General features: G+C 31.4%; 3 protein-coding genes across 3 annotated transcripts; all 3 read left to right on the top strand.

Moving 5' to 3' along the window:
- Positions 1–216: 216 nt before the first annotated feature.
- Positions 217–13118, top strand: LOC124921144 (vacuolar sorting protein 18-like). The gene is made up of 24 exons (XM_047461762.1): positions 217–418; positions 890–1102; positions 1222–1361; positions 1654–1749; positions 2010–2077; positions 2737–2838; positions 3013–3157; positions 3316–3459; positions 3595–3714; positions 3886–3942; positions 4609–4668; positions 5681–5788; positions 6721–6863; positions 7778–7856; positions 9160–9222; positions 9519–9649; positions 10314–10419; positions 10789–10977; positions 11189–11416; positions 11585–11740; positions 11877–12044; positions 12117–12239; positions 12328–12505; positions 12880–13118. The coding sequence occupies exons 1-23, from the start codon at positions 256–258 to the stop codon at positions 12502–12504; spliced, it is 2979 nt and encodes a 992-aa protein (XP_047317718.1). The 5' UTR covers positions 217–255; the 3' UTR covers position 12505; positions 12880–13118.
- Positions 13119–14938: 1820 nt separating this feature from the next.
- On the top strand, positions 14939–15821 carry LOC124941775 (transcription factor MYB74-like). The gene is made up of 3 exons (XM_047482161.1): positions 14939–15074; positions 15161–15290; positions 15374–15821. Exons 1-3 carry the CDS (start codon positions 14939–14941, stop codon positions 15819–15821), a joined length of 714 nt encoding a protein of 237 aa, XP_047338117.1.
- Positions 15822–19880: 4059 nt separating this feature from the next.
- Positions 19881–21450, top strand: LOC124921080 (uncharacterized GPI-anchored protein At4g28100-like). The gene is made up of 2 exons (XM_047461688.1): positions 19881–20630; positions 20703–21450. Exons 1-2 carry the CDS (start codon positions 20019–20021, stop codon positions 21039–21041), a joined length of 951 nt encoding a protein of 316 aa, XP_047317644.1. The 5' UTR covers positions 19881–20018; the 3' UTR covers positions 21042–21450.
- The last annotated feature ends 6110 nt before the right edge of the window (positions 21451–27560 follow it).

Raw genomic sequence — 27560 nt, 5'->3', positions numbered from 1 at the left:
CTCTCCCTCTGGTCCGAAGAATCCTTGTGTAGATTTGGGTTATCTTAGCTTTCTGTAGCAATTCTATACACTGTAATGTATATAGAAATATGTAGATTTGTTGTCAGTTCTTTTGCTGAAAGACCTTTCTACTTTCAGTTTATTGGAGGCTTTCCCTTGACCTTATTTCCTTTTTAGTGTTTTAAAAAACTATATTTTTCAATAACATAAGAAAAATGATGGTTTCTGCATGTCAAGGTGAAGAATTCGGGTTCTATGGAAGCGGGGAAGCCAGTTTTCTCTGTAGATCTCTTGGAGAGGTATGCAGCCAAGGGGCGTGGAGTGATTACATGTATGGCTGCTGGAAATGATGTTATTGTACTAGGAACCAGTAAGGGATGGGTGATCAAATATGATTTTGGAGTTGGAGGTTCTTCTGGTATGTATTGCCATTTGCTTATGTTCCTTAGCTTTTTTTTTTGCTAAGAAATTTTGTTCCATAGATACTCTTGGTTAGATTGCTTTGTGCTTGAATTGCAAAACTTCCACATGTTTTATCAAGTTTTCTCATACTACACAGTTAATTTATAAGCTTTAGTCATGTTTACTCTATGTCCTGTCTACAAATAGCAAGAGAGTGATTTTTTTTTTCTTTCCAAAAGTAGTACTACATTTCTATGAGCCTACTGGATGTATACCATATTGTGTAAACCTTTCATACAGTATCTGGAATATGAATACAATATGATTTTCTGTTATTATGTTAGTGTACAAGTTTTCTTTCTCCTTAATGATTGCTCTATTAACTTTAATGAATAATGAATTCAAATTCACATCTCATGTCTCAGATTTCATATCTAGATAACAGAGTATGACTAGATTTACATATTTTTGTTTGTTCTAATGATAGATATTGACCTATCTGTGGGCCGCGGGGGGGAGCAATCTATCCATAGAGTTTTTGTGGATCCAGGAGGTAGTCATTGCATTGCAACTGTTGTTGGCAATGGAGGACCTGAAACATTTTATACACATGCAAAATGGACTAAGCCACGCGCTCTGAGCAAACTGAAAGGTCTTACAGTTAATGCTGTTGCTTGGAATAAACAACAGATAACAGAAGGTTAACCTTGGGTTTTTTTCTTCTTCTGGTGTTTGCTACATCACAATACAATAAGAACTTATGAAAGAATTTCTTGGTACTGCTAACCATACTTTACCATAAATAATGTCTTCTTTCAGCTTCTACAAGAGAAGTGATTCTTGGTACTGACAATGGACAGCTTCACGAAATTTGTGTGGATGAGAAGGATAAGAAGGAGAAGTACATGAAATTTTTATTTGAGCTCAATGAACTTCCAGAAAGTTTCATGGACTTGCAGGTAACCCACTCCCTTGTTATGCTATCTAATCATTTATTATTTTCTGTAAGGTCACCTTTTCAAGTGCTCTTTTTGTCATTAAGCATGGAAGAAACTGGTTGTGCCAAAGATATCCTACAAGTGCTAAAGCACCGAGACATCTTAAAGTGGTTATTGGGGATATAGTATTTGATAATGTGTTGCCATTTTTCTAGTTTTAAACATTTATTTATATAATGCGTGAAGGCAGTAAGAAATATTTGGAACAATAGCAGGTATAATAACACTCTGCTTGCTTCTTACTTCCCTCCAGATGGAAACAGCCAGTGTAAGCAATGGAACTAGATATTATGTGATGGCAGTTACTACTACCCGCCTTTATTCGTTCACTGGCATTGGATCACTTGAGGTAAGTTTGACAAGCTTCATGCTTTCTTTTCCTTTCTCTTGGATGCACATTCACATGGTGCAATCACATTTGTATCTATGTGTACATGTAGATTCTTGTTCATTTTTTATAACTAATATCTATATGAAAATTAACTTATATTGTTCAGTGAATATTATCCATGCACGTTTTGTTTTATCATTAGGGTTATTCTGTTGTAGCATTTCAACATTCTCTACTTTTAATTGATCTATATTAATTGGTTTGCACATATATTGTAGACCGTTTTTATGACCTATGCTGATCGTCATGTGCGTTTTATGGAACTTCCGGGTGAAATTCCCAACAGGCAAGTGCTTTCCTTGGAACTTAAAAGACAAAAAATCTTTGGTGGTAATTGCATATGAGTTTGTTTATCTTCCTACTTCTTGTGTTTCAGGTTCACAATCAAGATAGATAAGTAGAAACTAGAAAATAAATAAATTGTTAAATGGATACCATATCATATATCAGCAAGTACTTAAATACTTAACAAACTGAAAGCTAAAATAATTTTTTCCCTAAAGCATTTTAAGCTCATAGAATGTTGTTTGGTTATAGGTCTATATCACATACTAAGGCTTGCAAGATTTTCATTTGTTTGGTTAACAGGGAAAGATGACCTTTTTGTTTAGATAGTGGAAGATATGTGTTATACCTTGTAGTAGAATTAGGTATAAATCTTGAACATAAAAGGATAGAAGAATTATATTGAGATGAGTAGTGAAGAATTGATGAAGGAAGGAGATAGAACCCTAACTGTTAGGGTGAATACAATAGGGATGAGGAAGAGAAATTCTAACAAGAATTTTCAACTAAATCATTTCATAACTATTCTTAACAACTAACTGTTCTATTTATACTACTACATTATAACTGCCACTTTATTCTCGCCACTATATTTAACCCTAATATTCTTTTCCCTTGTATCCTATCATGTAATCTGCTACCCATTTTGCAATTTTGCAGTGAATTGCATTTCTTTATCAGGCAAAGAAGGGCTGTACATTTTGCATGGCTATCAGGAGCTGGAATATATCATGGAGGCCTTAATTTTGGTGCTTCACATAGGTGAGATGATCATATAATGCTTTCTTTAGATACATATAATTCCTAGTATGTCAGATCTATCATTGCACAACTAGCTAAATTTCATCTCGTGTTTTTTTACTCAGTCAAGGACTTAAATCAGTTATATTAAGAAATTCCTTTGCCTTATGATATATTTTCTGGATCCTATTATAGCTCCCCAAATGGTGATGAGAACTTTGTTGAGAGCAAGGCTCTCTTGGGCTACTCAAAATTATCTGAGGGTACAGACACTGTTAGACCTAATTCTCTGGCATTATCGGAGTTTCATTTTCTTCTTCTCTTGGGGTGCAAGGTTAAGGTGTGTTTCTATATCTACCTTTGCTATATTGTGTTATATTTATCTCTTGTTTCTTGATTCGGTGAATATGAGCTCATCTTTGGTTAGAAGTAAAGGAAGGACTTTGTTACTTTCTTACAGTTAGAAGTCAGCCTACTTTATTGTTGTTGATTTAACAGGTTGTAAATAGAATAAGTGAACATATTATAGAGGAGCTTCAGTTTGATCAAACATCAGAATCACTTTCAAAGGGTATCATTGGTCTATGCAGCGATGCTTCTGCTGGATTGTTCTATGCTTATGACCAGAACTCCATTTTCCAGGTTTATGTTTTACTTTATTGTCATTTTTCAGCCTTGAAACATTGTGTTTCAAATTCTCATTGCACTCATGTCTCCTTTACACCATGTTTTGGCTGTCCTTTTCCCCTAATCGTGTTTAACTTGGGCTGTAATCAGGTGTCTGTAAATGATGAAGGTCGACATATGTGGAAAGTGTACCTTGATTTGAAGGACTATGCATCAGCTTTGGCAAATTGTCGTGATCCATTACAGAGAGACCAAGTTTATCTTGCCCAGGTGATGAGTAATTGTTATTTCAACTTAAATGTTAGTTTTTAATGTAAAGTTCTGTTCACTTTTGATACTTTGAGACTGGTTTATGGCAATATATACTCTCTTTTTTTCTGAGAAAAGCAATATATATATTTTTTTTCTTCCACCCTTACCATTTATAAATGTTTGATGCAGGCTGAAGCTGCATTTTTAGCCAAAGATTTTTTAAGAGCAGCATCTTTCTATGCGAAGGTGAGTTATCAATTGCTGTTATTTTTATGCTGCTGTTGCAGTTGTGTGCTTAAATTTTGGTTTGTTGGGCTGGTTTAGGAGAGAAAAAATGGTTGTATAGTTACATGTATAGTGCCTTGAGGCTTTGTTTGTATGCATAAACAATGTGCTTCGCATAAGAGTAGAATGTGAGGAATACCTTGGCTAAGTCTACAGCTAGGTCTCTTTAATTACAAGCAACAAATCGTTTTATGGGAAAATATTAACACTAAGAGATATAATAGTTATTAACTTATGTTCAAGATCTTTCTTCTTGTTATTGCATTGGCATGTTGCCACATATTATTTTCCATTGTTCTGGGAATAAAGGTCACCAAAAAATGTGTGACAAGTCTGTCTGAACACTATCACTCTATCTTGTAGTATGATTCAATGCCTACAAGATGTTAGGCTTTTTAGGACAATCAAATTCCCTCTCAGACTTTCTATACGTTCCTTGATTATCTGTCCTCCTTTCTCTTCTTTCATATTTCTTGGTGATATCCTTAGTACTACACATATATATAACCTGAATATTTGTTTCAATCTTTTTCTCCTTGTGCCCAGAGGTAATTGTTTCAATCTTAAACTTAATATAGTAATACTAGTAAAAGCACTTCTCTAATCATAGATCCCTTTTTTTTTCAGATTAACTACGTATTGTCATTTGAAGAAATCACCTTGAAGTTCATTAGTGTGAATGAACAGGTATCCTTTTGTTATTGTCTCTTCATCATCTAAATGCTGACTCCGGGTTTGGCCTTGTGTTAATAATCAAAGAGTAATACTTGCTATCTTTGGTTCAGTACGATGACATTTATAGATATCTCCAGTTATAAAAGCATCTATTTTGCAGTGGCAGGAATCTGTACTTTTAATATGGAATTCTTTGTAGTAGCTACTTGGCTAATGAAAACTAATTTATCATTTACTGCATTATTGTTTATCTAGATATGTTGGATAATCCGTCTATATCTGTCATTAAATGATTATTGGAAAATTCTAAACATCTTCATCCATTAACAAAAACAAATTGTAGCTAACCTCCATCAATTTGCAATATTTTGTTTTTTGTTTTTTTATCTCACCAATAATGTCAAATTCATCTTTTTTTAAACAATAACCAATAATGTCTATTTAATTGGTATATGATATTGAGTTCCTGACAATCTTTTGTAGCCAACATTCCCTTTTCCACTTGAAGTTAATTTATCATTGCTCTAAGTAGCAATGTGGTTTGATTCATTAGAAAATGTGTTAGCATTTCAATTTTTTTCAGCCTCATGTCATACCATTATTGAGCTTCTCTAGTTTATTTATATTGCTTCATTTCTCCTTGACAACAATTCTTTCATATTATTTGAGACGAAAAACCAGTGCTTTATTTGTTATTATTATTATTATTTTTACTTTTGATGTTTATGCATTTGAAATTAAATTTTACAAGTGTTGATGTGTGTTTCTGTGATATATGTGCTAACTATAACTATCAACATGGCAAGGGGGGACATAAGGGATTGTTATTAATATTATTTTAAAATTAGGGATTATTGGTACAGCAAGTATAGGAAAACTTTAATGGTCGGTACCAGTCATAAAACCCTAGAAACTGTGATCATTCAAAGCAATAAATTCCTGATCGTTAAGCCTCAACATTTTTTTATAATTTACTCCTGAAACTGTGTAGTGAAGTTGTATGCTGCTCTTCGGTTTCTTGTAGGATGCTTTAAAAACGTTCTTGTTGAGGAAGCTTGATAATCTTACAAAGGACGACAAATGCCAAATAACTATGATTTCCACATGGGCAACGGAGCTGTATCTGGATAAGGTTCTGCTTCTAACTTCTCATAGCTTTGTTTATGCCATTTACTTGTATGTTTGTTTCCTTTTAGCTAGATTTGTCTTGCATGTCCACTCATTATTTTTGGATGAGATCATTTTACATATACTTGTCAAATCCGAAATGGCTTAGTGGGGGAGATGAAACATGAAATGAGTTTGAGTTTTATGACAACATCAGAGTTGTCAAGTGGAGAAACTAGTTATTCGATATAGTATTTGAAAGTGGCTGAAGATCTAACTCAGAGTTGCATTTGATCAATACTTTGGGCCTTTTTGGAAAGTGGTATTTTGTTACGATCACCATCACAATAATAATTACATTTGAAACTTGCCAAAGTAAAAAGTGAAAGTGTCATGCAAATGATTGTTAGAGAGCTGTTAGTATTGCTAGTTAATATGGTAATGATCTGTTGATAATTGTTAGTAGATAATTGTTAGTCTGTTAGGAAGGTAAGCTGTTAGTATAGCTGTATAAATAGAGGAGAATGTACATTGGGATATGAATGGAAAGTAGTAAAGTCTGATTCTCTCTCCTAGTTCCATCTTTAGTCTCATCTCCTCTCTCTAGTTATACATGCTACAAAAAGTGATTTTATTTGCATTTGGTATGAAAACTATGTTTGGACATTTTAAGTGTAAAATATGTGAAAAGTTGTCAAAATCATTGATTGTACTACAACAATTTTTTTGGCTAACCATTTTTTTCCAAATGCAATTTATTTATTTATTTTTGGTCACTTTGCCAAAAACTTGATACCAAAGAAGCTCAATTGTCTAGAATTTTGCATCATTCCAGAAATATATGCTTCTATTATACATGACTGTATTTGTTTCCTCACAGGTTCCTAAAACTTATCTGGAGATCAGATCATACATTGTCAGTTCAATGATATTATTTTATTTTGTGTTTTTTCCCAGATCAATAGACTACTCCTGGAAGATGAAACTGCTGCTGAAGATCGTAACTCAGAGTTGCATTTGATCATACGTGAGTTTCGTGCTTTTCTCAGTGACTCCAAAGATGTATTGGATGAGGCAACAACAATGAAGCTCTTAGAAAGGTAGAATTTTGTCTTTCTAATGATTAGAACTAGTTTTAATTATTTGTAATTGATGTATTGTTCAAGTAGTATTGAATGTGTTTTCCCCCAGTTCTGAACTGCATTCATTCTTATTAAGGACGCTAAAAAGATGAAATGGAGTTTAAGCTGGAAATTCTATTGGGGTGTAATTTCTTCACGAACCTCTAGCTAATATTAATAACAGTTTGGAACTCTTTTCTTGTGGAGATATCCAGTTAACTTATTCAGGATGAGATCTGTACCAAGCCCAACATCTGTACTTATTTTTCTAGCCCGCAGAACACATGGATTTGGTTAGAGGCTTCAAGCTTAGTATATGGGAAATGTGCTAAATTGGAAAAGTATAACACAATTATCCTAGAACTAATGAGACTAAACAATTATTCTTGTTTGGTGCTTTTCCAGATGCTTTGTTTCTAATGTCTACAATGTTCACTGGAAGATTGTTTTTCTTGAAAGTTAAAGCTTGTATAAATTGTTCCAGGATCATTACAACATAAAGTAATAAATTCAGCATCACCACGCATAAACTCACGGAAATGCAACATGTGAATCATGGATTCCCCAAAAAATATAAGTTGCTAACACCACAAAACAGTGGTTGATTAATCCCCAAAAGAAACTATTCCTTATACTCCGAATTATCATTGAGTCAACATAACCAACATTGCGTCTCTTATTACCACCTCTTTTCTTCCCGCTTTCCTATCATATTCAACAGAGAATTCAATTTTATAGAGCACACTCTCCATCTTTGACTTCCTCTTATGATTTTGCACGATATATTCCTCCATTAAATAATTTGGTAGCTTGCTGGGAGATTTTATTTTTTCAGATCAGTCTGTTGTTTTCTTTATCCGCCCTTATCTGGATTTTATTCTGCCTTTTTGCAGTTATGGGAGAATGGATGAGCTGGTATTTTTTGCCAGTTTGACGGAACAGTATGAGATAGTTGTTCATAATTATATCCAGGTCCATTCTTTATACATGCGTATATTCTCCTGGTCTTAAGAAAATTATGAGACTGTTGTTCATGATTGTATTCGGTCCTTTACTCTTTATTTGTATTTATGAATATACATCTCATAAGTAAATATCTGTACAACACTGTTGCATATTGAGGATCTAGAGTTTAGTAGTTTTTCTCACATAACATAAGTTGGTACTAAAATGTCTATGAACTGAGCTAAATTTTGTTGCATATTCCTAAGAAGAAGAAGAATTCATTTCCCTTTTCAGGGTCTAGATTTGGGTTTAACTCTTCAGTTTTGGTTCAAGTTACCAGGGGCTATGTAGGGAAATGAATTAGCAAGTAGATATCTTTTAGGAGGAACAATACATGAATAGTAATTTCTAGCAGAAAATTTGGAATAATCACAGCAAACCAGAGAGTCCCGTTGATGTTGTTTGTGTGAACCTATACAAACCCTAATTCGGGTTGTAGGACTTTAATGGAGAAGTTGGTAATACTTCTCATTATCCTAACCACCAATGATAATTATCTAATACTTGTAATTATCCTAACCACTAAAAATATTATCTAATACTTGTAAATAACTAACAATTGTCATCGTGTGATTGGCCCTTCGAAACCCTACTTTCTATTTCGTATCATAATCCAATTGGGAAAGTCAATATTATGTCCAGTTGATTTGGATATTTAGAGGATGGCGACTAAACATGATTCGATTTTCCATCTGAGGTGGGTGACAATGGGTGAATGGAAGTGTTTGAGGAAAAATAAATAATTTGTTTGTATGCATTATTTGGGAAATTTGGCTCGACATGAATATTAGACTTTTCTTTTTGTGAATTGTGCATCATCTATCTCTGTGTGGATCCGGGTAATGAAACATATTCGATAGATGGAGACATTTTGTAAAGAGACCAGATTTAATATTTCATTGAGTTTTTTCTTCTCTTCACATTCCCCTTTTTTTTTACATGTATCTGTGAGTCGCTTCCTTAGAGATTCTTGATCATTTATACATGTTTACCTTACATAAATAAAGAAATGAAAATTCATCTTTTAAGGAATCATTTTTTGCTTATGCTTTATTCAATTAGCCTGTGAAGAAAATTGCATTTCCCCTGTTCTCCAATAAGAAAGAGAAAAATGAAGATCTAAGTGATTGTCTTTTGTATTGAAGTCGCATTTTGTGACAAGTCATTAAAACAAAGTGATGTTCTTTTACATTTTCATCAAATCAAATGTATAGAATGTCAATCATTTTCTTTTCTCAAGATTGAATTCCTTCATTTGTTCTGAATGTAGCAAGGAGAGGCAAGGAAGGCATTGGAAGTGCTTCGAAAACCTTCTGTGCAAATAGATCTCCAGGTAATGTTCTTTGGTTTAGGGACTATGCTAGATAGTTTCTTCAGCACATTATCTTTTGTAGAAAAATAATTTATTAAGCAGCTGTCCTATTTGTACTTATTCTTCAGTCAACAACCTCTGTTGATTCTTAGTTACATATTGACTGAATAAGCAAACCCTTCCACACTCTTTATCTCATCCATTTTCACTACTCTTTTGTCTCATCTCCTGATTGATATTTATATATGGAGCATTGAAAAGGGCTTCTGCTTCTATTATCTCTTGTGAACTCATTGCACACGGTGGTCACTTTGCAGTACAAATTTGCCCCTGACCTCATTATGCTTGATGCCTATGAAACTGTGGAGTCATGGATGACAACAAAAGACTTGAATCCAAGGAAGCTAATACCTGCAATGATGCGTTATTCAAGTGAACCTCATGCAAAGTAAAGTGTTTTTGCCTCTTCTGAGAATAAATGCCCTGTTACAGTTGGAACATGGAAGCTTGAGTTTTCTTGAATCTGTCTTGCCAAAGTTTTTTCATATGAAGACCTATATTCTTGATTAATATGGAAGACTACCTTATATATATATAAGTAAAAACAGACAAATATGCTACTGGTATTTAAATATCAGTATCATATGGAAATGCACAAGGTTTATCATTAGATAAATTAATGGATTAGTAGATTGGATACTGAAAGGAACACTTGAATTCTCTATTATAAGCTTAATTGCTGGAAACATGGAAATAATTAATTTATATTAATCTGCATCTGCAGACTGATTTTGCTTATATATTCCATGTCGAAAATAATGTTTTTTGGGAAGCTAGCACAATCCCACAGTTTTGTATTATACCTTAAGGGCTAATGAGGTGGATATTTGGAATTTAAATGTCAAAAGTGATTATCATGAGAATATAAGGGATATGTGGTCAGTAATAGAATGGTAAATAGGACTTGTTTTATTGTCAGTAGGTTATTAAATAATCAATCAGAAACCTTGACTGAGACCATTCCATTTCTTCGTGATGTTAGTTGCTTGATGGAGATTAATTATATAATCAGTTACAATATTTTGCTTTATTTCTCTACATGCCTCAATCAGGAATGAAACACATGAAGTAATCAAGTACTTGGAGTTTTGTGTTCATCGCTTGCAGAATGAGGATCCTGGCATCCACAACTTGCTGCTTTCTTTGTATGCCAAGCAGGTATTCAAGAACTTCATTAGTCTGAAGCCCTCTCTATTAGGCATATATATTACTCAATCAAGTGTTCATTATTTAACTCTTCCGGTGTCTGTTTTCTGTGGTTACACTGACAGTGGCTTAAAAACAAGTCATATTGCTTTTTCGATTAAAAATCACCGTAGCCCAGTAGTTACTTTGAAAACAAAACACACCATTTGTAAATGTTCACCTCAAACTGCTTTAATATCGCTGTTGATATCGGGCCCAGAAATATTTAACATTAATCCAGTCTAGAACCAATACATACGTGGTTAGGAGATCTTAATCTTCATGATTACTGAATGATAGTGTTGTATGGACCTGAGATAAGTTCTTAAACGTCGTGATTAGGAGAATGATGGTGCCCTCCTGCGTTTCCTGCAATACAAGTTTGGTAAAGGGCGAACAGATGGGCCTGACTTCTTCTATGAACCCAAGTATGCTCTGCGTCTATGTCTTAAAGAGAAGAGGATGAGAGCCTGTGTTCACATATACAGCATGATGTCCATGCATGAAGAGGCTGTTGCTCTAGCTCTACAGGTGACTTCATAGTGATTGTTTCCTAATTCTGCATATTGATAATTTTCAAAGCATCTGTTCCGTTTGTTCATAAAATTGTAGAGTAGTTGTGTACTGAAATGCTTGACTTATGAAACTATTTGATATTTGCTTATACTCAGTTTTATTTAGTGTGCAATTCTTTTGAAAAAGAAAAGTTTTGTGTGCAATAAGAAACCTTTTGGTACCCTAGATTGATGCAGAGCTTGCAAAGGCTGAAGCTGACAAGGTTGAAGATGATGAAGACTTGAGGAAGAATCTCTGGTTAATGGTGGCCAAACACGTTGTTGAACAAGAAAAAGGAACTAAGAGGGAAAACATCAGACAAGCAATAGCATTTCTGAAGGAAACAGATGGCTTATTGAAGATCGAAGATATTCTGCCATTCTTTCCAGATTTTGCATTAATTGATGACTTTAAGGTAAAATATCAAATAGGCTAAAATTCCCAACAAATAGATTGTTTTTAGGATCTAAACTTTAGCGTGGGCGGCAGTTCTTTACATAACCATTTATATTTGGCCTTCTTTTGATTCCCCTTCAAATTGGGTTATGCTTGCTAGCTAACTCCAGTTAGATCTATTTTACAGGAGGCAATTTGCACATCATTGGAGGACTACAACAAGCAAATCGAACAGCTAAAACAGGAGATGAATGATGCCACACATGGTGCTGACAACATTAGGAATGACATTAACGCGCTCGCTCAGAGATATGCTGTCATTGATCCCGAAGAGGAATGCGGGGTAATGATACTCATTTTATGCTATTGGTTATCACTTGAATAGTTAAATGCAGTTTTCTGAAGAAAAATGTTCCTGTCCAAACTGTCACATAGTAGTAAATATTTAGTTAGGTGTAGTAATGGTTTTGAGATTGCAGGTTTGTGGGAAGAAAATCATAAGTGCGGGCTGGGATCAGCGATTAGCTAGAGGTGGTTATTCATCTGTAGTAGGTCATATGGCACCTTTCTATATATTTCCATGCGGACATGCATTTCACGCACAATGCCTGATTACCCATGTGACAAGTCGTACAAACCGAGCTCAAGTAAGTGCAAACCAACATATTTGTACAAATTCTATTAGCATATATATATATCAATTTGAATGAACCTTGCAGGCAGAATATTTTCTGGACCTTCAGAAACAACTTACCTTACTAGGAGTTGATTCAAAAGAATCAAATGGTGGCTTAAGAAGAAACAACGAACTGATTATAACTAGCTTATCGCCGGTGGACAAGGTTTGTGTTTCTTGACGAGTGTTTCATCAACCTTTTAGCATGCCTGATGAATTAAAATTATTATTACTGGAATATATTTTATTCACAGATAAGGTCACAATTAGATGATGCTATAGCTAGTGAATGTCCCTTTTGTGGTGATTTGATGATTCGTGAGATATCTTTACCATTAATTCTGTTTGAGGAGGCCAACGAGGCCACAACCTGGGAGATAAAACCACACAATGTTGGACCTCTGAGAAGCCTTTCTTTAACTGCTGCATAAGGTAAGTTTCCCAAATTATTTTTCAAGTGTTCTTTTTTTTTAGTTGGAAAAGAGAACGAATAACCCCTAATCTTATAGGTTAAGACCAAATAAGTCTCTAGCAGAAGCCTTTTACATGCTACCCATCTCTAGAGCTTGTTTGATGGGGGGAAAAATAAAATTTTATCACACATTATATCCCTTTCAACAGTCAATCAAACAATATTTTGAGTTTATTCAAATAAACCCCAAATCAAACAACACCTCTAGTTTACAAAAGAATAGAAGCACATATCCTTAAACAGTTCTCAGATTCAGTTTGCAAAAATATTTATAAGCAGATTAAATTTAGTTCTCTTGTTGAAAATATTGAATTGTTACTTAATGGAATTGCAGGGAGGGAGGAATGAAGCTTAACTATAACAATAAGGCTAGGTAAATATTTGAGAATTTGAGGAGCTGTATTCTGTTACATGATTTAATTTGGTTGCATCTTTCTTTTGATAAAGACCTTGAAATAATTTAACACAATGAGATAAATTATGTGTCTAAGCCCCAAAGTAGAGTTAGAGAATTCACATAAGAATGATATATATAAGTCAAAACCATTATAACCATGTAATATGATATAAATGAGAGTCGTTTAAGCATAACGATTAAAAAATTTCAAAAATTTGAATATAAAATTGAAACAATAGCTAGCTAGGTTATACTTCTAGAACAATTATATACTGTATAACCCAATAAATCATAAAAAGTTTCTTGTTAGATAGAGAGTTGATGGAGGTAAACACCCATATATCCAACAACATTTGAATAACTGCCTTTTTTTTTTTTTTTAATTGCTTGTGGGAGTGGGACTGTTAAAGACTTTTTAGTTATAGTCAATATTATTCATTAGAGAATAATAACTGCTTCTATTACTTTTTAATATTTACAATATACCTAATGTTTGTGTGTAAAAAGGTCATGTATATATGCAAGCACTGCAACACTTTTTTCTAGACCTAATTTTAATATTTGATTATTTGGTTTCTTGTCAATTTGAATTTGTAAATTTTTAATTCAAATATTACCTTTTTTGTTTTGACACGTAAACTTAACAAGATTGATTAAATATATAATTATAATTACAATCATACCTACTGTATGGTGTTAGGTATAAGAAAAAAAGTGGTGGGTTGTAAATTTATTCAAATTATAAACCATTTTGTTGTTTGTAAATTTATTCAAACTATAATCTCATTTGTAATTGCTTTTTCTTTAATGACATTTTTTTTGAAAATTTTGAAATCTACAGCAAAATTGGGAGCTAGGCAAGTGTTCCTTTCATTAGGTTGCATCATCCTTGTAATATTTTTTTTGTGTAAAAAAGGTTGTGATTGTTCAATTGTATTGTATTGATAAATTATGAAGAAGCAAAGTTTGAAGTTTGAACTCATGGGTTAAAAAATAGTGACTATCATGGTCTTAATTATTTAGTTAGAAAACTAATTAATTAAATAATGATGAATTTTGAAAAAGCAAAAACTAAACCATGGCTCTTATTTATTTAGGGTCTAACAACTCTATCTACCAACCTATTTGAAGAGTGTATCCCATCCCAAAAATGTAGTGGTTAAGTATTTCATTTTCAAATAAATTGTATATAGTTCAAATCTTATTAATTATTATTGCTTGATATAAAAGTAAATTTGTTACTACAAAACACACAAGCATATATAACCTCAAAAATAAATAAATAAATTAATAATAATCATTCAATGAATTCATTCCTAAATAAATTAGAAAAAATTAGAAGAATTAATCAAATGTTTTTTTTATGTGTTTGTTGTTCATCTAAACTCTTTAGGATTACAACTCACACAAATTAAGATATTTTACGAGCTTCTTGATAAAAAAAAATGTGACGGTTAAGTACAAATCTCGCAAACACACTCAACTATTTATTTAGGCGCAGAATTTATCATTTAACGTGCTCGAACCCAGAATCTCTTAAGGAGCCTAAGGATATTTACATCCTGTTGTTGCTATGCTAAAGCCTGGAATATGGGATAAAAATGAGGTCAACGGATTAAGCATATAACTCACAAACATATTTAATCGTAAAAAGTTCGATTTATTTTCAAAGAAATATATTTGTTTCGAGAAAGAATGTTTTTCAAAATTTTCCATATATAGCACAAAAACAATACTAAAAAGCATGTTCCTAGCTTTGATATGTAATTAGTATTGTTTTTGTGTATAATGTCATATGACTTTATCGGAGTCCTCTAATTTCAAAAGATTAATGTCATAGAAGACAGAGATATGGGTTGACTTTAGAAAAAATAAAAGGGCGGCACCAATCCAATTGACTTTCCAGTCCCTTTGGAAACAATTATTTTTTCTTCTTCTTTTTCTATATATATCTGATCTCTTAATTATAAGGAGATAGATATTACTGTCTGTGATAATGGGAAGGTCACCTTGCTGTGACAAAGAATTAGGGTTAAAGAAAGGGCCATGGACACCCGAAGAAGATGAACTACTCACTCACTATATGCATATCCACGGCCCTGGCAACTGGCGAGCCATTCCCACCCATGCTGGTTTGTATATCATTCATGCACGCATGCATGCATGCCCTTTTTAATATCTTACAAAATTAATAAACCCCTTTCCCAATTATCATTAGGGCTTCAAAGGTGCGGAAAGAGTTGTAGACTACGTTGGACAAACTACTTAAGACCCGATATTAAGAGAGGCAAGTTTTCTTTTGAAGAAGAAGAGACCATAATTCACCTACATAGTATCTTGGGTAACAAGTAAGTATAAGTTCATCATTCACCTCTATATATATCAAAATTGTGTTACACTACTAAATAATTTTACATTTTTTTTAATTAAGATGGTCGGCTATTGCGTCTCAATTGCCGGGCAGAACAGATAATGAAATTAAGAATTATTGGAACACACACGTTAAGAAAAGGCTTCTAAAGATGGGGATTGATCCGGTTACTCATAATCCACGTCTAGATCTACTCAACTTGTCGTCTATTGTCATCTCGGCTCAACAAAATCTTTCGAACCTACTTGGCCTTCAAGCACTAATGAATCCCGAACTATTAAGAATTGTTTCCGCTCTTAATTCATCCTCCAATCTCCTACCAATCAACTCGGAATTGATCACGATATTATCACAATTAAAGCTCTTTCAAGAAAACCAATTTGTCGATTTCCAAATACAAAATCATAACGAGTTTAATCAATTTCTAAATCAAAACAATTTGAATAATCAGCAAGAAAGTACTCCAATGTTTCGAACAAGCCAAGCCAATGGATTTCACTACATTTGATTCGATCATGACGTCAGCACCCATGAATTCAATGTCATCAACATTGATAGAAGAAGATGAAAAGGAGATTAGTCAGTACTCTAGCAGTATGTTGAAGTTTGAAAATATACCAGAGAGTTTGGACTTTGATTTTATGTAAATATATTTATAAATGTATTTCCATGTCAGCAGCTATATATAGCTGACTGTGTCGGATGACCTGTCGCTGCTGACATGGCAATGCATTTATACTAGCCTTCTCTCCTGTTTATTGTAAACATGATGCATTTCTTTTTTTTTTTTTCTTTTTTATTATTGTCATAGAAAGGATATGATTGATTATATTTTACTTTTTTTTTTTAATTATATATGTATTCACTTTCTGTATATTTAGTTTTTTATTGTTTTTTTAATTTGACAATTATATATATTTTGTTTAAATAAGAAAACTAGAATATCCTTTTTTAAGATGACTTATTAGTAGAATTGAGACAATTAAGCATTTTGTATAGGGATGATAATTGAGCGGATCAGGGTGGGAATACATTTACCATCAATGTCTTGTTTTACTTCGATAATTATTTTTACTATTATTCTCATCACGTTTGGTTTTTTAGAATCCTCTAAAGGTACCATTTATAAAATATTCATTAAAAACAATTTTATATATTTAATTGTTTTTGGCAGAATAAGGGTGTGATGGGTGAGTCGGGACGGAGCCAAAAGTATCATTCTCGTTCCATCTTCGGTTAACTATCACGAATTATAATTGTGTTTCTTAATCCTAGTATCTCAGTCAGGCTTGCATGAAAATTGTAATTGTTTAATGATATATGCAAAGTTCAACCTAAAATAAATATGATATTCAAGTAATTTAATTATAGGTAAATTGACTCTGACGGCCGGAAGCTTCGCCGGTTTGTCTTGGCATCGTTTCTTCTTCTTCTGAGTTCTGACTACCACGAACTGACCTTTTAATTGGACCCCCTTCGGTTCGGTGGTGATAATGCCCCATTTTTTGTACACCAACTTTTCAGCAATAATAATAATAATGCACATTTCCTAAAGGACATAGCTAGATAGATTAAATAACCCCCTTCACTTTTAAAATGTATCAAATAAATCCTAAATTTATTCAAACATTCAAACCCATCTTTATAATATAACATCCCACGGCCTATCTATACCCAGATTCGTTCAAACCCATGTTCAAAATTTTAACATTTAATTTCATACATTCAAGATTTATATATTTTTGGAGTCAACCCAACCAAAAACCCAAGGTCCAAAACATAGCCAGGTGCATAGTATGGTAGTAAGGTGGAGACCACAATTAATAATATAGATAATAATTTGATTTCTCAAAAGTAATAATTCAAATAATCACTCAAGAGAGGAAATATTATTAATAATAATAATAATAATAATCATCATGAGTTAGCAACTTTAAATGTTTGGAATAAAATCTAACCGATAGATCATAAGATGAGATTTTTTTTTTAATTTTGAAGAATCTTTTAGTTCAATTGTTAAAATGCAAAGTTTCATGATCACAAGATCGGAGTTCAAGTATGTTTGATTATTTTTATTTTTATTTTAATTATTGTCAATTTAAAAAAGCACTATTTTTTTTTTTCCATAGTGGATGCCCTGAAAAGGTTGAGTCATGAGACAATCGATCGTGCACTATCTGTCTCTCTCCACTCTCCACCACTTGATTTTCTTACCATTATATTTTCAAATAATTTTTTTGTATATAATTAATTAATTATATGTTATTGTTCTCTTTTCATCCTCAATAATAGGTTTTCTCTTCTTCTGCCTTAAAAATTGTTACATTAAAGGTAAAAAAAAATCAAATATTCTAATATTAAATAAAAATATCAATCCACTTATTTTTATATATAAATGAGAAAATTTTGAGTAAATAATAATAATAATAGAAGTAAATAAATTTAATTTTAGTGGTGTGTCTTAGTATGGGCCCATATTTAAGCAGTGGAGTGGGCCTCAGTAACAACATCATCATTGTAACTTTATCACTTCTCCAATTTCCCAAGCTTTGTCCTTCTCTACAATTTTGAAAAAAAAATAAAATTAAGAAAAGATAATTTAAAAAGAAAAATGAAAAAGGTAGAACCCTAGACTAGTGATTAGTGAAGTAACAAAAAAACAACAAAAAAAAAAATCCATTCATTCAATAAAGTTAACACATTACGATTCCACGTTAATGATTTTTAACCTTAACTTAAAACGTTATTAGTAAAAATATACCACAATTGATTTATAATTAGGGTGAGAGTGCTATGAAAACCTATTTTATAATTAAATATTTGAATTGAAGCTCTACTTTTATTAAATTTTGATATGTATATGACATTAATAATTTTAAGATGTTTTTATAAAAAGTTGACTCTTTTTTCTATAATTAAGATTATATTAATTTTACCAATTAAAATAACACATCCAAGGAATATAGGTATGTAGTAATGCAGGCCAATAACTTTAACAATGAATATCTTAATAATTCTTTTGCTTAAAAAACAAGCTGTAAAAGGGAAATAAAGTGGACAAATTATTAACTAGTTTAAATAAGTTGAATTGTGATTCGTTTAAGTCTTTTGATAAAGTTGATATAATTAATCAATAAGAATATTAATATTTTGAATAAAAAAAAGTGATATCATCTTATAAAGTGAGATTATTGATGGTAAAAATTGTATGGAACCTGATGGTTTTGAGGCATTGAAATGATGTGACGAGGTTATTCTTCTTTTTTTTGGGTCGAGATTTGATCGGGTAAACAAAATGGATAGTGAATATACGCTGTTATCGATCTTTGATTCATATGATTATTGTAACCGTAGTTCAAATGTATATTTTTATTATCTTGTCAATAAAGAATCCTTGTTGAAAAAAATAGTGAAAATGTATTAAAAATCTTAATGGACCCTTTAACAGATTTAGTATTTAACTATTATGCAATAATAGCAATTCTTTTGTCTTGATCACTTTTGTGCATATATATATATAGCCCTCCAAAAGGCTGTAAATTTACTAAAATATAAAATTGCTCTTATCTTTTGCAAAGTGTGACACTTTTTTGTTGGAATCATTTCGTTCTTGATTAACAATCCCCTATTTTTTTAGTTTAACGTTAAACCCTAGCCCACTTAACTTTTAATAATAATGTTTTTATTTAACCTTAGTGAAAATATTTGTCTAATTGTTGGTGGAATTTCAAAATAATTGTGATGGAGAATATGAAGGAAAGTGGTGCCCTATAGCTCTACCTAATAAAGAAAGTTGACATTAAATCAATTGGATCGATGGAAACCATAATATAACATTTACATAAAGTGTTTTTATATATATATATATATATATATATATATATATATATATGCTAGTATTTTCAAATAAATCTCAAATTAACATGTCATTTAATTGAAAAATCCTAAAAGGAAAAAACTTACCTGAATTTAGAGATTAAGACAAAACAAACATTTGTCTTAATTTAGACAGAAAATAGACAACAATTAGAAAATAACAAACACAATAGATTACAAATAACCACTTATTACACTAACAATAGTAATTTAAAGCGGCTTGAAATCAATAGATTTCGCAAGTGAGTATTCGCCTCCACGTTCGAATGAGTGCATTTTTATCAAAAAACTATGTTCCTCCAAAATGTTCAACGTCACTTTGAACTCTAGAAAAAACTCTAGCATTCCACTCTTTCCAACTATATCCTAAATAGTGGAAAAAAAAACACTTAAATACATTTGAAATGAATACATTACCACGGTCATAATCCTCTTGACAAACTAAGAAAAACAGTAGATTTGGTTCTGACCCTGGAACCCATTCTCTTAGGATAACATTATTTATTTGGTTGTTATTTTGGAGAAATGACTAAATATTATTAATAATAATAATACTATATTTTGTAATAATTTGAAAATAATTTGAAGTAACCCCACGTGGCCAAAATAGATGACCCAGCATTTATAAAAGTAGTGGAAACAAACGGGGCCTATTCTGTTTACTTTAGCTTCTTCTGTCTGGTTTTCTGACTCTGGGTTAGCTCTGTTTATATGAATGAATGAATGAAGATGAAGATAGCCATTGGACAGACCAGACCACTGATCTCTTCTTAGATTGCTTTTCTTACAATTAGATTGTAACTTGATTCAATTCCTTGCATTACTAAAAATGAAGAATCTATCCCCTCTTTTGCTCTTCTTCTCGTTTCTTTTACTCCATCACTCTCAAGCAGCTTTTCTCGCTGATCCAGCACAACCACTTAATCCGGCCGACTACCCAAGTCCAAATACAGTCCCAGCTTTCCCTGCCCAACAACAAACCCAAACTTGTAATCTTGATCTTTCCGCAGAACTCTTCGGCGGCGTCAAGGAAGCATGTGGAGGAACCCTTGATCGGAGTCGTTGCTGTCCTGTTTTAGCCGCCTGGCTATTTGCAGCTCATGCTCGCACCGCCCTTGAGATAACTCCAGCTCCATCTCCTTCTCCGGCAATGAATGATCTCCCAATGATACCAGATGATTCACAAAAATGCGTTGATTCTCTTCAAAGCTCGTTACAAAGTCGGAATATTGAAATGACTAGACCGAATGCAACTTGTGATACAACACTATGTTTTTGCCGGATTCGTCTTCATCAGATCACTTCTCTTAGTTGTCCGGCGGCGTTTAATATTAGCAATGGACGGAATGCAACACCTACCGCCGCTGTGAGGGACTTGGAGAAAAGTTGTCGGAATTCGTCTTATATTGGTTGTACCAAATGCCTCGGTGCTCTTGAAAAGGTAACAATAACAACAACAAAATCATGGGTTTTTCATGGTAGTGATAATAATTATGATTCATTATTATTGCAGCTGACGGAAGATCAGGTGAGAAATGGGACTGGAAATCGAACGAGTGAGATGTTAAGGAGGGATTGCAGGCTAATGGGGTTGACATGGTTGTTAGCAAGGAACAAGACAGAGTACATACCGACAGTATCGGCAGTTTTACGGGCGATCATGTACGGGGGACATCCGTCCTATGATGATTCAAAGTGTAGCCCTGATCGGGAAAACATGCCTCTCGCCGTCGACTCACTTCAATTCGAGACGATCAAGTCATCTTCGTCTGTTCTATGGCCGCCGGCGGCGGCGGTGATATCATTACACTGGATTATCATTGTATATTGCTACTTACTCTTTCTTCTATAGACTATGTCGGAAACCTTAATCGCCGCCGGCAATATCTTGGTGGTGGTTTTTATTTTATTTTTACTTTTACTAGGTTTTTTTTTGTGGGTTTGGTAAAAAAAATGAGATCAGCTTCAATTTACTATACAAACTAAACCCAGAGTTTTAATTATATTTTATTATATTGATGTTTTCATATAAACAAATTTAATGAGGAATAAAATAATATTGAGGGGCTGGATCCAAGAGAGTAAATTGGAGGAATCAGCCATTCCCATGTGTTAAGTGGGGGTGGGAGATTCTCGGTTGAATGTCTGTCTGTCTTTCCACTAGTTCTCAACACCCTTTTCATATACATATGGGTTTATTTGAAAATATACAATTTCTAGCTGTCTATGGGAAAAAAAAAAATCTATTATTAGGTGATCAATCAGCTATGATAATATATTTTTTAGATAGTCTCTATGTCAACAGAGCACTATGCTATCAGTCTCCACATATAAATTAAAAGTTTTATTTTGAAAAAAAATTGTTTGGTATAAATTAAAAAAAAAATGAGTTTTTAATTTATCCATAGTAATAATAGTAATAAAAATATTTAATATTTCAATTGATAAATTAAATAAAAATATAATTTATGGGTTTTTAAATAAAGCAACAAATGAAAGACAAATAGGCGGACATGTTTATATTTACTATCCCAGCATCATTCTATTTCAAGAATTTGTTTTTACTATATCTCGTCTTTATTGTTTTAAGGCTCTATACCATTTTCTTTAAAAAAAAATTAACAAAATTATATAAATAATTTTTTTAATATTATATATGGTAATATATTTAAAATTTATATTATTTTAAACAAATAAATTTAAAATTCTTATAGAATATCTAAAATAAATAAATATATTAGTGTTTATATATTTAATTATGTTTATTAGTGTCGTGACAAAAATTTGAATAAATAAACACATACTCGTCTCAATTAGGGGTGTTCATCGGTTCGGTTTTTGGGTTCTTCGAATTTTCGGTTCGAGTTCTTCGAATTTTTATTTTTTTTAAGCAAATTCGAAAACCGAACCGATTTGATTAAATTCGAATTCGGTTTATTCGAATTCGGTTCGAATTCGGTCGGATATTCGGTTTAGACCAAATAAAGAACATCCCATACTTATAATTTTTTTTAAAAGAGTTAACAAAATAAATAAGTTGTTAAAGAGATCTTATCTACTTAAATTATAAAAAAAATATAAAGCATGCAAACTTAGCTTAGTGACTAACGCCAATATATATTCGACAATTGAACGACGAAAGTAAAACAGTGTCGACGACAACAATATATGGCGATTGAGAGGTGTGGACAGCTAGAGAAAGGGGAAAATGAATGAGGAATTATGGATTTAATTTAGAGATCTAGTAAGAGGTCATGTAATTTAATATATAATATGTAATAAGTTATATAATATATAATAAAAATAAATAATAATAAATAATAAAAATGAATTCGGTTTTCGGTTTGCTTTTCGAGTTGAAACCTAAACTCGAAAACCAAACCGAAAACCGTATTTGAATTCGAATCGGTTTAAAATTCGATTCGAAAACCGAAAATATAATTCGAATTCGGTTTATTCGAATTCGGTGAATTCGAATTCGGTCGGATATTCTGTTCAGACCAAATATTGAACACCCCTAGTCTCAATCAAACCAGAGATAGCTCCCAACCAGGAATGTGGACACACCCTCAAAGTTTTTATAAAATAAAGAATAACTTCAGATTTAAACATAAGATCTCTTCAAAATTTATATTAAATATAATAAAAAATCATTAATATTTTCAATATAACAGTTAAATAGAACAATTTTTTTCTCCTCTCATGGACCCAAACTACTACGGGGTTGTTCGGGCTGGACTGGCCTGCTCCCAACTAATAATATGACTAAAAATCCACTATGATAATATGAATGTAGTTATAACTAAAATAAATTAATACCAAACAAGGCCTAATTGACCAAGCAGAAATCTAATGAGACTTGGAAGTGGTGTGGTCCAGAATCCATACACTCCAGCAACAATCTCTTAAGCCCAAATTTATGATCCAAACATATCTCTTAAGCCCAAATTGAATGTCCAACAGTAAGATAAGGACTCGTACTGGACTCTTTATCCATAATTAATTTTTCATGTTTACACCCAAGAATCTTATCACACATTTTAATTAAAATATTGAGTTTGAGTTTCATATAAAATTTTAATGTTTATAATCAAATACTAAAATTACAAAATTCATGTATGAGAAATTAATTAAACAGCTTATTAATAATAATAATAAAAAATGAAAAACTAAAATTACACTTATTCACCAATCTTGTATAATAACCTAGCTTGTTAGATCAAATTTCAAAATATTTAAACTAGTGGCTTAATTACCACATTCAAACCACAAACTAGCTAATTTCATTGATCAAAGTTATTTTGCTTTCAAATGGGTTGAATTTTGTGAGTAGTTAAAAAGTATATATATATATTATAATATTTATATTGGGTCCACTTAGTATATAATATATATAGGTAAAGGAATTAGATGCAATGATGCTGTGCTTGTTGTAAATGTTTGCTACTATCTTCTGCATGGCTCTATTTGGCGTGGAAGTATAAAGTCTGCTATACATGGACCATTATAATGTGATATATCATATATATAGCTAGGGTTTGACTCTTCATGCTTGAAGACAACATTTAATTTCTTATAATTTGGTTTCTATAGCTCAAGTTACAAGTTAGTTATATATCATCATCATTTGAGGAATTATCGAGCTTTGATGTGGTATATGCATCTAACTTATTAGGAATACGAGGTTTTGACATTGTAAATTAAAGTCAAGACATTATCGCAATTGTGATGTCTTCCTTGGGCCTTCAATCGATGCAAACTTATGAGTTTTTTTTTTTAATAAAGGTGGTTCATGATTTTGTTTCAGTCTGTGTTTTGGGACCAGTCACAAGAAATAAATTATTAGATGTGAAGATGGGTGTGGTGGGAAGCAAAAAGAATGAGATGAAAAAGAGCAATATTATTACTTTTTGGTTTTTGTCTCCTCTTCTTTTAAAACCAATTGACTTGGGAGGTGTTGGTTCCAACTTTTCAAAACCCTAGGACATTCATCAATGCTAACTATGTATTCATTATTAGATTAACAAATCATTTTAATTTGTATTTACTCATATTCAAAATAATATATATGGTAGCTTAAGGGTTATAAAAGTCTTGTTTAAAAGATTAAAAATTTTGATTTACATTGGGCATAACAATAGATATCATGATCTTATGTTTTTATTTAGATTTATGTTTTCTCTAAATGTGTTACAATATGATTATTGATTATTAGTGTAGGCACAATAATATAAAATGTATAGAGAATGATGGGGGACATGTTGACTGACTTGAAAAATCAACTCCCTTTTATCAATGCTTTGTTGGTCAGCCTTTCCTTGGTGGTAAAAAAGCACAAAACCCAAAAGAAAATTAATATTTCTACATATTAAAATAAAATAAAATAAATTATAAGGATGAGAAAAACAAAACATTTGAAATTATATTCTATTGTAACAAAAATATCTGACAACAGTCCACTTAACTTTATTTATTTTATTTAAATAACTTATCTAACTTGTAAAAATGTTACCCACTTTAATCCAATAATTATATATTGATTACAATTATTTTCAATACCATGTTGCAATTATTATACAATATACCATTCCTTGTCAAGTTAGATAGGAGACTATATATATATGAACTAACTAGAAAGTTTAGTGAGTTAAATATAACTTTTCATACCAATTGGCCTAGCTAGTTAAGGTTTAGGTTATTTAGATAACCCATAAATAATAAATTTGTTTAAGTTGGTGTTAAGTTATTAAAAGGTATTGCTATTCAATATAAGATATTTTGGTTGATAATGTGATGATAAATTTGGTGGATTATTTGAAGATTAAATTCAAATAATTCAATCATATATAACTAGTACTAAGACAACTATTTGAACTTTGGTCCTAAAATCATGTTTTGATTTTTGTTTGTATCAGTACAACAATAATAGAGTTCTAGTTGTTGATGATGGTAGGTAGGTCAAGCTAGCAAAAGACATCCTAACTCTCTGTTATTTATTTTTATTAACTTTTATAAAAATCAGGTCAATATTTATTATTAGGGACAGATTTATTTTTAAGACTCCGCAAATATTATATTTCTTACAACAGTAATGTGATATTATTTTTTAATTTTTTTAAATTTAATTCACTGTTTGTTTATTTAATTCATAAAAATTAGAAAAAAAACCTAGGATAATCCACCTGTTTTATGTATAATTTTTTTTTGTTATTTTTTTAAGCCCACCCCAAACTCTAATTCATGGATCCGTCCCTCTTTATAATAATTTAATATTTTCGTTAAATTTTAAAATATCAAACATGACATCATCCACTTTCTCAATAATTACATCACTCAATTCATTAACTAAAATATTAAAATATTATTTATTTAATTTTTTATCATTATATATTAATACTCTTTAAATTTGTTTAAAAAAACATTTCAAAACTTTAAAGTCACCACTCATCAACATTTTTTTAAACAAATTCTTACCGAACAAATTTCAAGTTCACCGCCTTATAACCCATTTTAGCTGAATGCGTCTTAAAATAATCGGAAATTTGATGAAATGACTCTAATAATTGTATTAATTGCGTAAATGACCACTTTATTATTTTTCAGACAAAAATACCCCGTCTCACGACGGAACGCTCATCACGCGACAGCACACTCGACGAATTAGGGTCCGTCGCGTAACGCGACACAACATCGCGTTACGCAACAGGGGTATTATTGTCCGAAAAATAAAAAATACTAATTTGCACAAATTTTATTAGACGCTGGTCATTTGCGCCATTTAGACAATTATTAGGGTCATTTCATCCAATTTTACAAAATAATCCATAGTATAAAAGTAAAGAAAAGTGAAAAATGTTATATGATGAAGACAAGACAAATGGCCGGAATCATCCAAATACAAAGGCTTGGATTGATGGCTCTCTTTCAGTCATAAAAGGTGTCTCCGCCCCCAAAAACAAATTAATTTGATACACAAATGATGAGACAACACCGTTGTCCTATAATTTGACAGCAAATAGCTTACTTAATTCATTTAATATTATAATATAATGTTGACAGCACCTAGCTAACCTAGCGTTATCTTTCTAATTATTAATAATTAATTAATTATATAGATATATATGCATGCGGGACATTAATATATCTATATAGTTCATGTTTCTCCATTTTCAGATATATAGATCACGATTATACATACAGCTTATTTTCCCATACTCTCTACGGACTCGTCTTGTCTTAATTATGTATATTTATTGTTAACCTGAGAACATTAATTACTTTTAAATTTTCACGGCATTTGTTTTTACAAACTAAGACATTGTTTGAGCAAAGAGTTTTTTTGAGTTTTATCTAGGTTTTATTTAAAAAAATTCTTGTTTGATAAAAAATAGTAAAAAATTGGTTTTTAAAATTTGAAGACTAATTTGACTTTTTACTTTAGAGGATAAGGTGTAGGTGAGAGAATAATGGTTTAGAGAGATGATAAAATTATAAGGTAATTTTGATATTTAAATGATAAAATTTGATGATTGATAAGACGTTTGAGTTTTGAGATAAAAACTGAGTTTTATCCAAAAAAAAACCGTTTCATCAAACGAGGCCTAAGTGATTTTGATTTGAAACCTACTATTAAAATGGATATATAAGGGCTCCTCAATCCAAATTTAATTTAATTTATTTTGTAAGGGTAATGTGATATTAACTCTTAATTTTTATTTTAAATTTAATATATTTTATTATTTATTTATCTGATTATTAAAAAAAATGATAAAACTTATCATTATTCACGTTTTATCTTAAACTTTTTTCATTATTTTTTAAAGTTATCTAATTATTTTTCAAGCCCACCCAACTCTAAATTATGGATATGTCCCTAACTACACATATACGGATATAGGTTAGGATGAGGTGGTGTTAAGTCCACCGAAAAAAAAGTTATTTATTTATTATGCTAATAATGTGACTAGAGAACATTACTTTTAAATTTTGACAGCATTTATTTTTTCAGAGTGACTTTGATTTGAAACCTACCAATATTTAGATACGAATATAGGTTAAGATCAGGTGGGCTTAAGTTCGCTGCGAAAAAAATTATTTATTGATTTATTATGTTAAAAATATATATGACATAATTCATAATTTTTTATTTGTTTTAATTTAATTATTTATTTATTTATTTATTATGCTAATAATGTGACTAGAGAACATTACTTTTAAATTTTGACAGCATTTATTTTTGCAGAGTGACTTTGATTTGAAACCTACTTCCCAATATTTAGATACGAATATAGGTTAAGATCAGGTGGGCTCAAGTTCGCTGCGAAAAAAAATATTTATTGATTTATTACGTTAAAAATATATATGACATAAT

Source organism: Impatiens glandulifera, chromosome 1, assembly GCF_907164915.1.
Source record: "Impatiens glandulifera chromosome 1, dImpGla2.1, whole genome shotgun sequence".
Classification (NCBI taxonomy): domain Eukaryota; kingdom Viridiplantae; phylum Streptophyta; class Magnoliopsida; order Ericales; family Balsaminaceae; genus Impatiens; species Impatiens glandulifera.
This window is presented reverse-complemented; position numbering and strand designations above follow the sequence as displayed.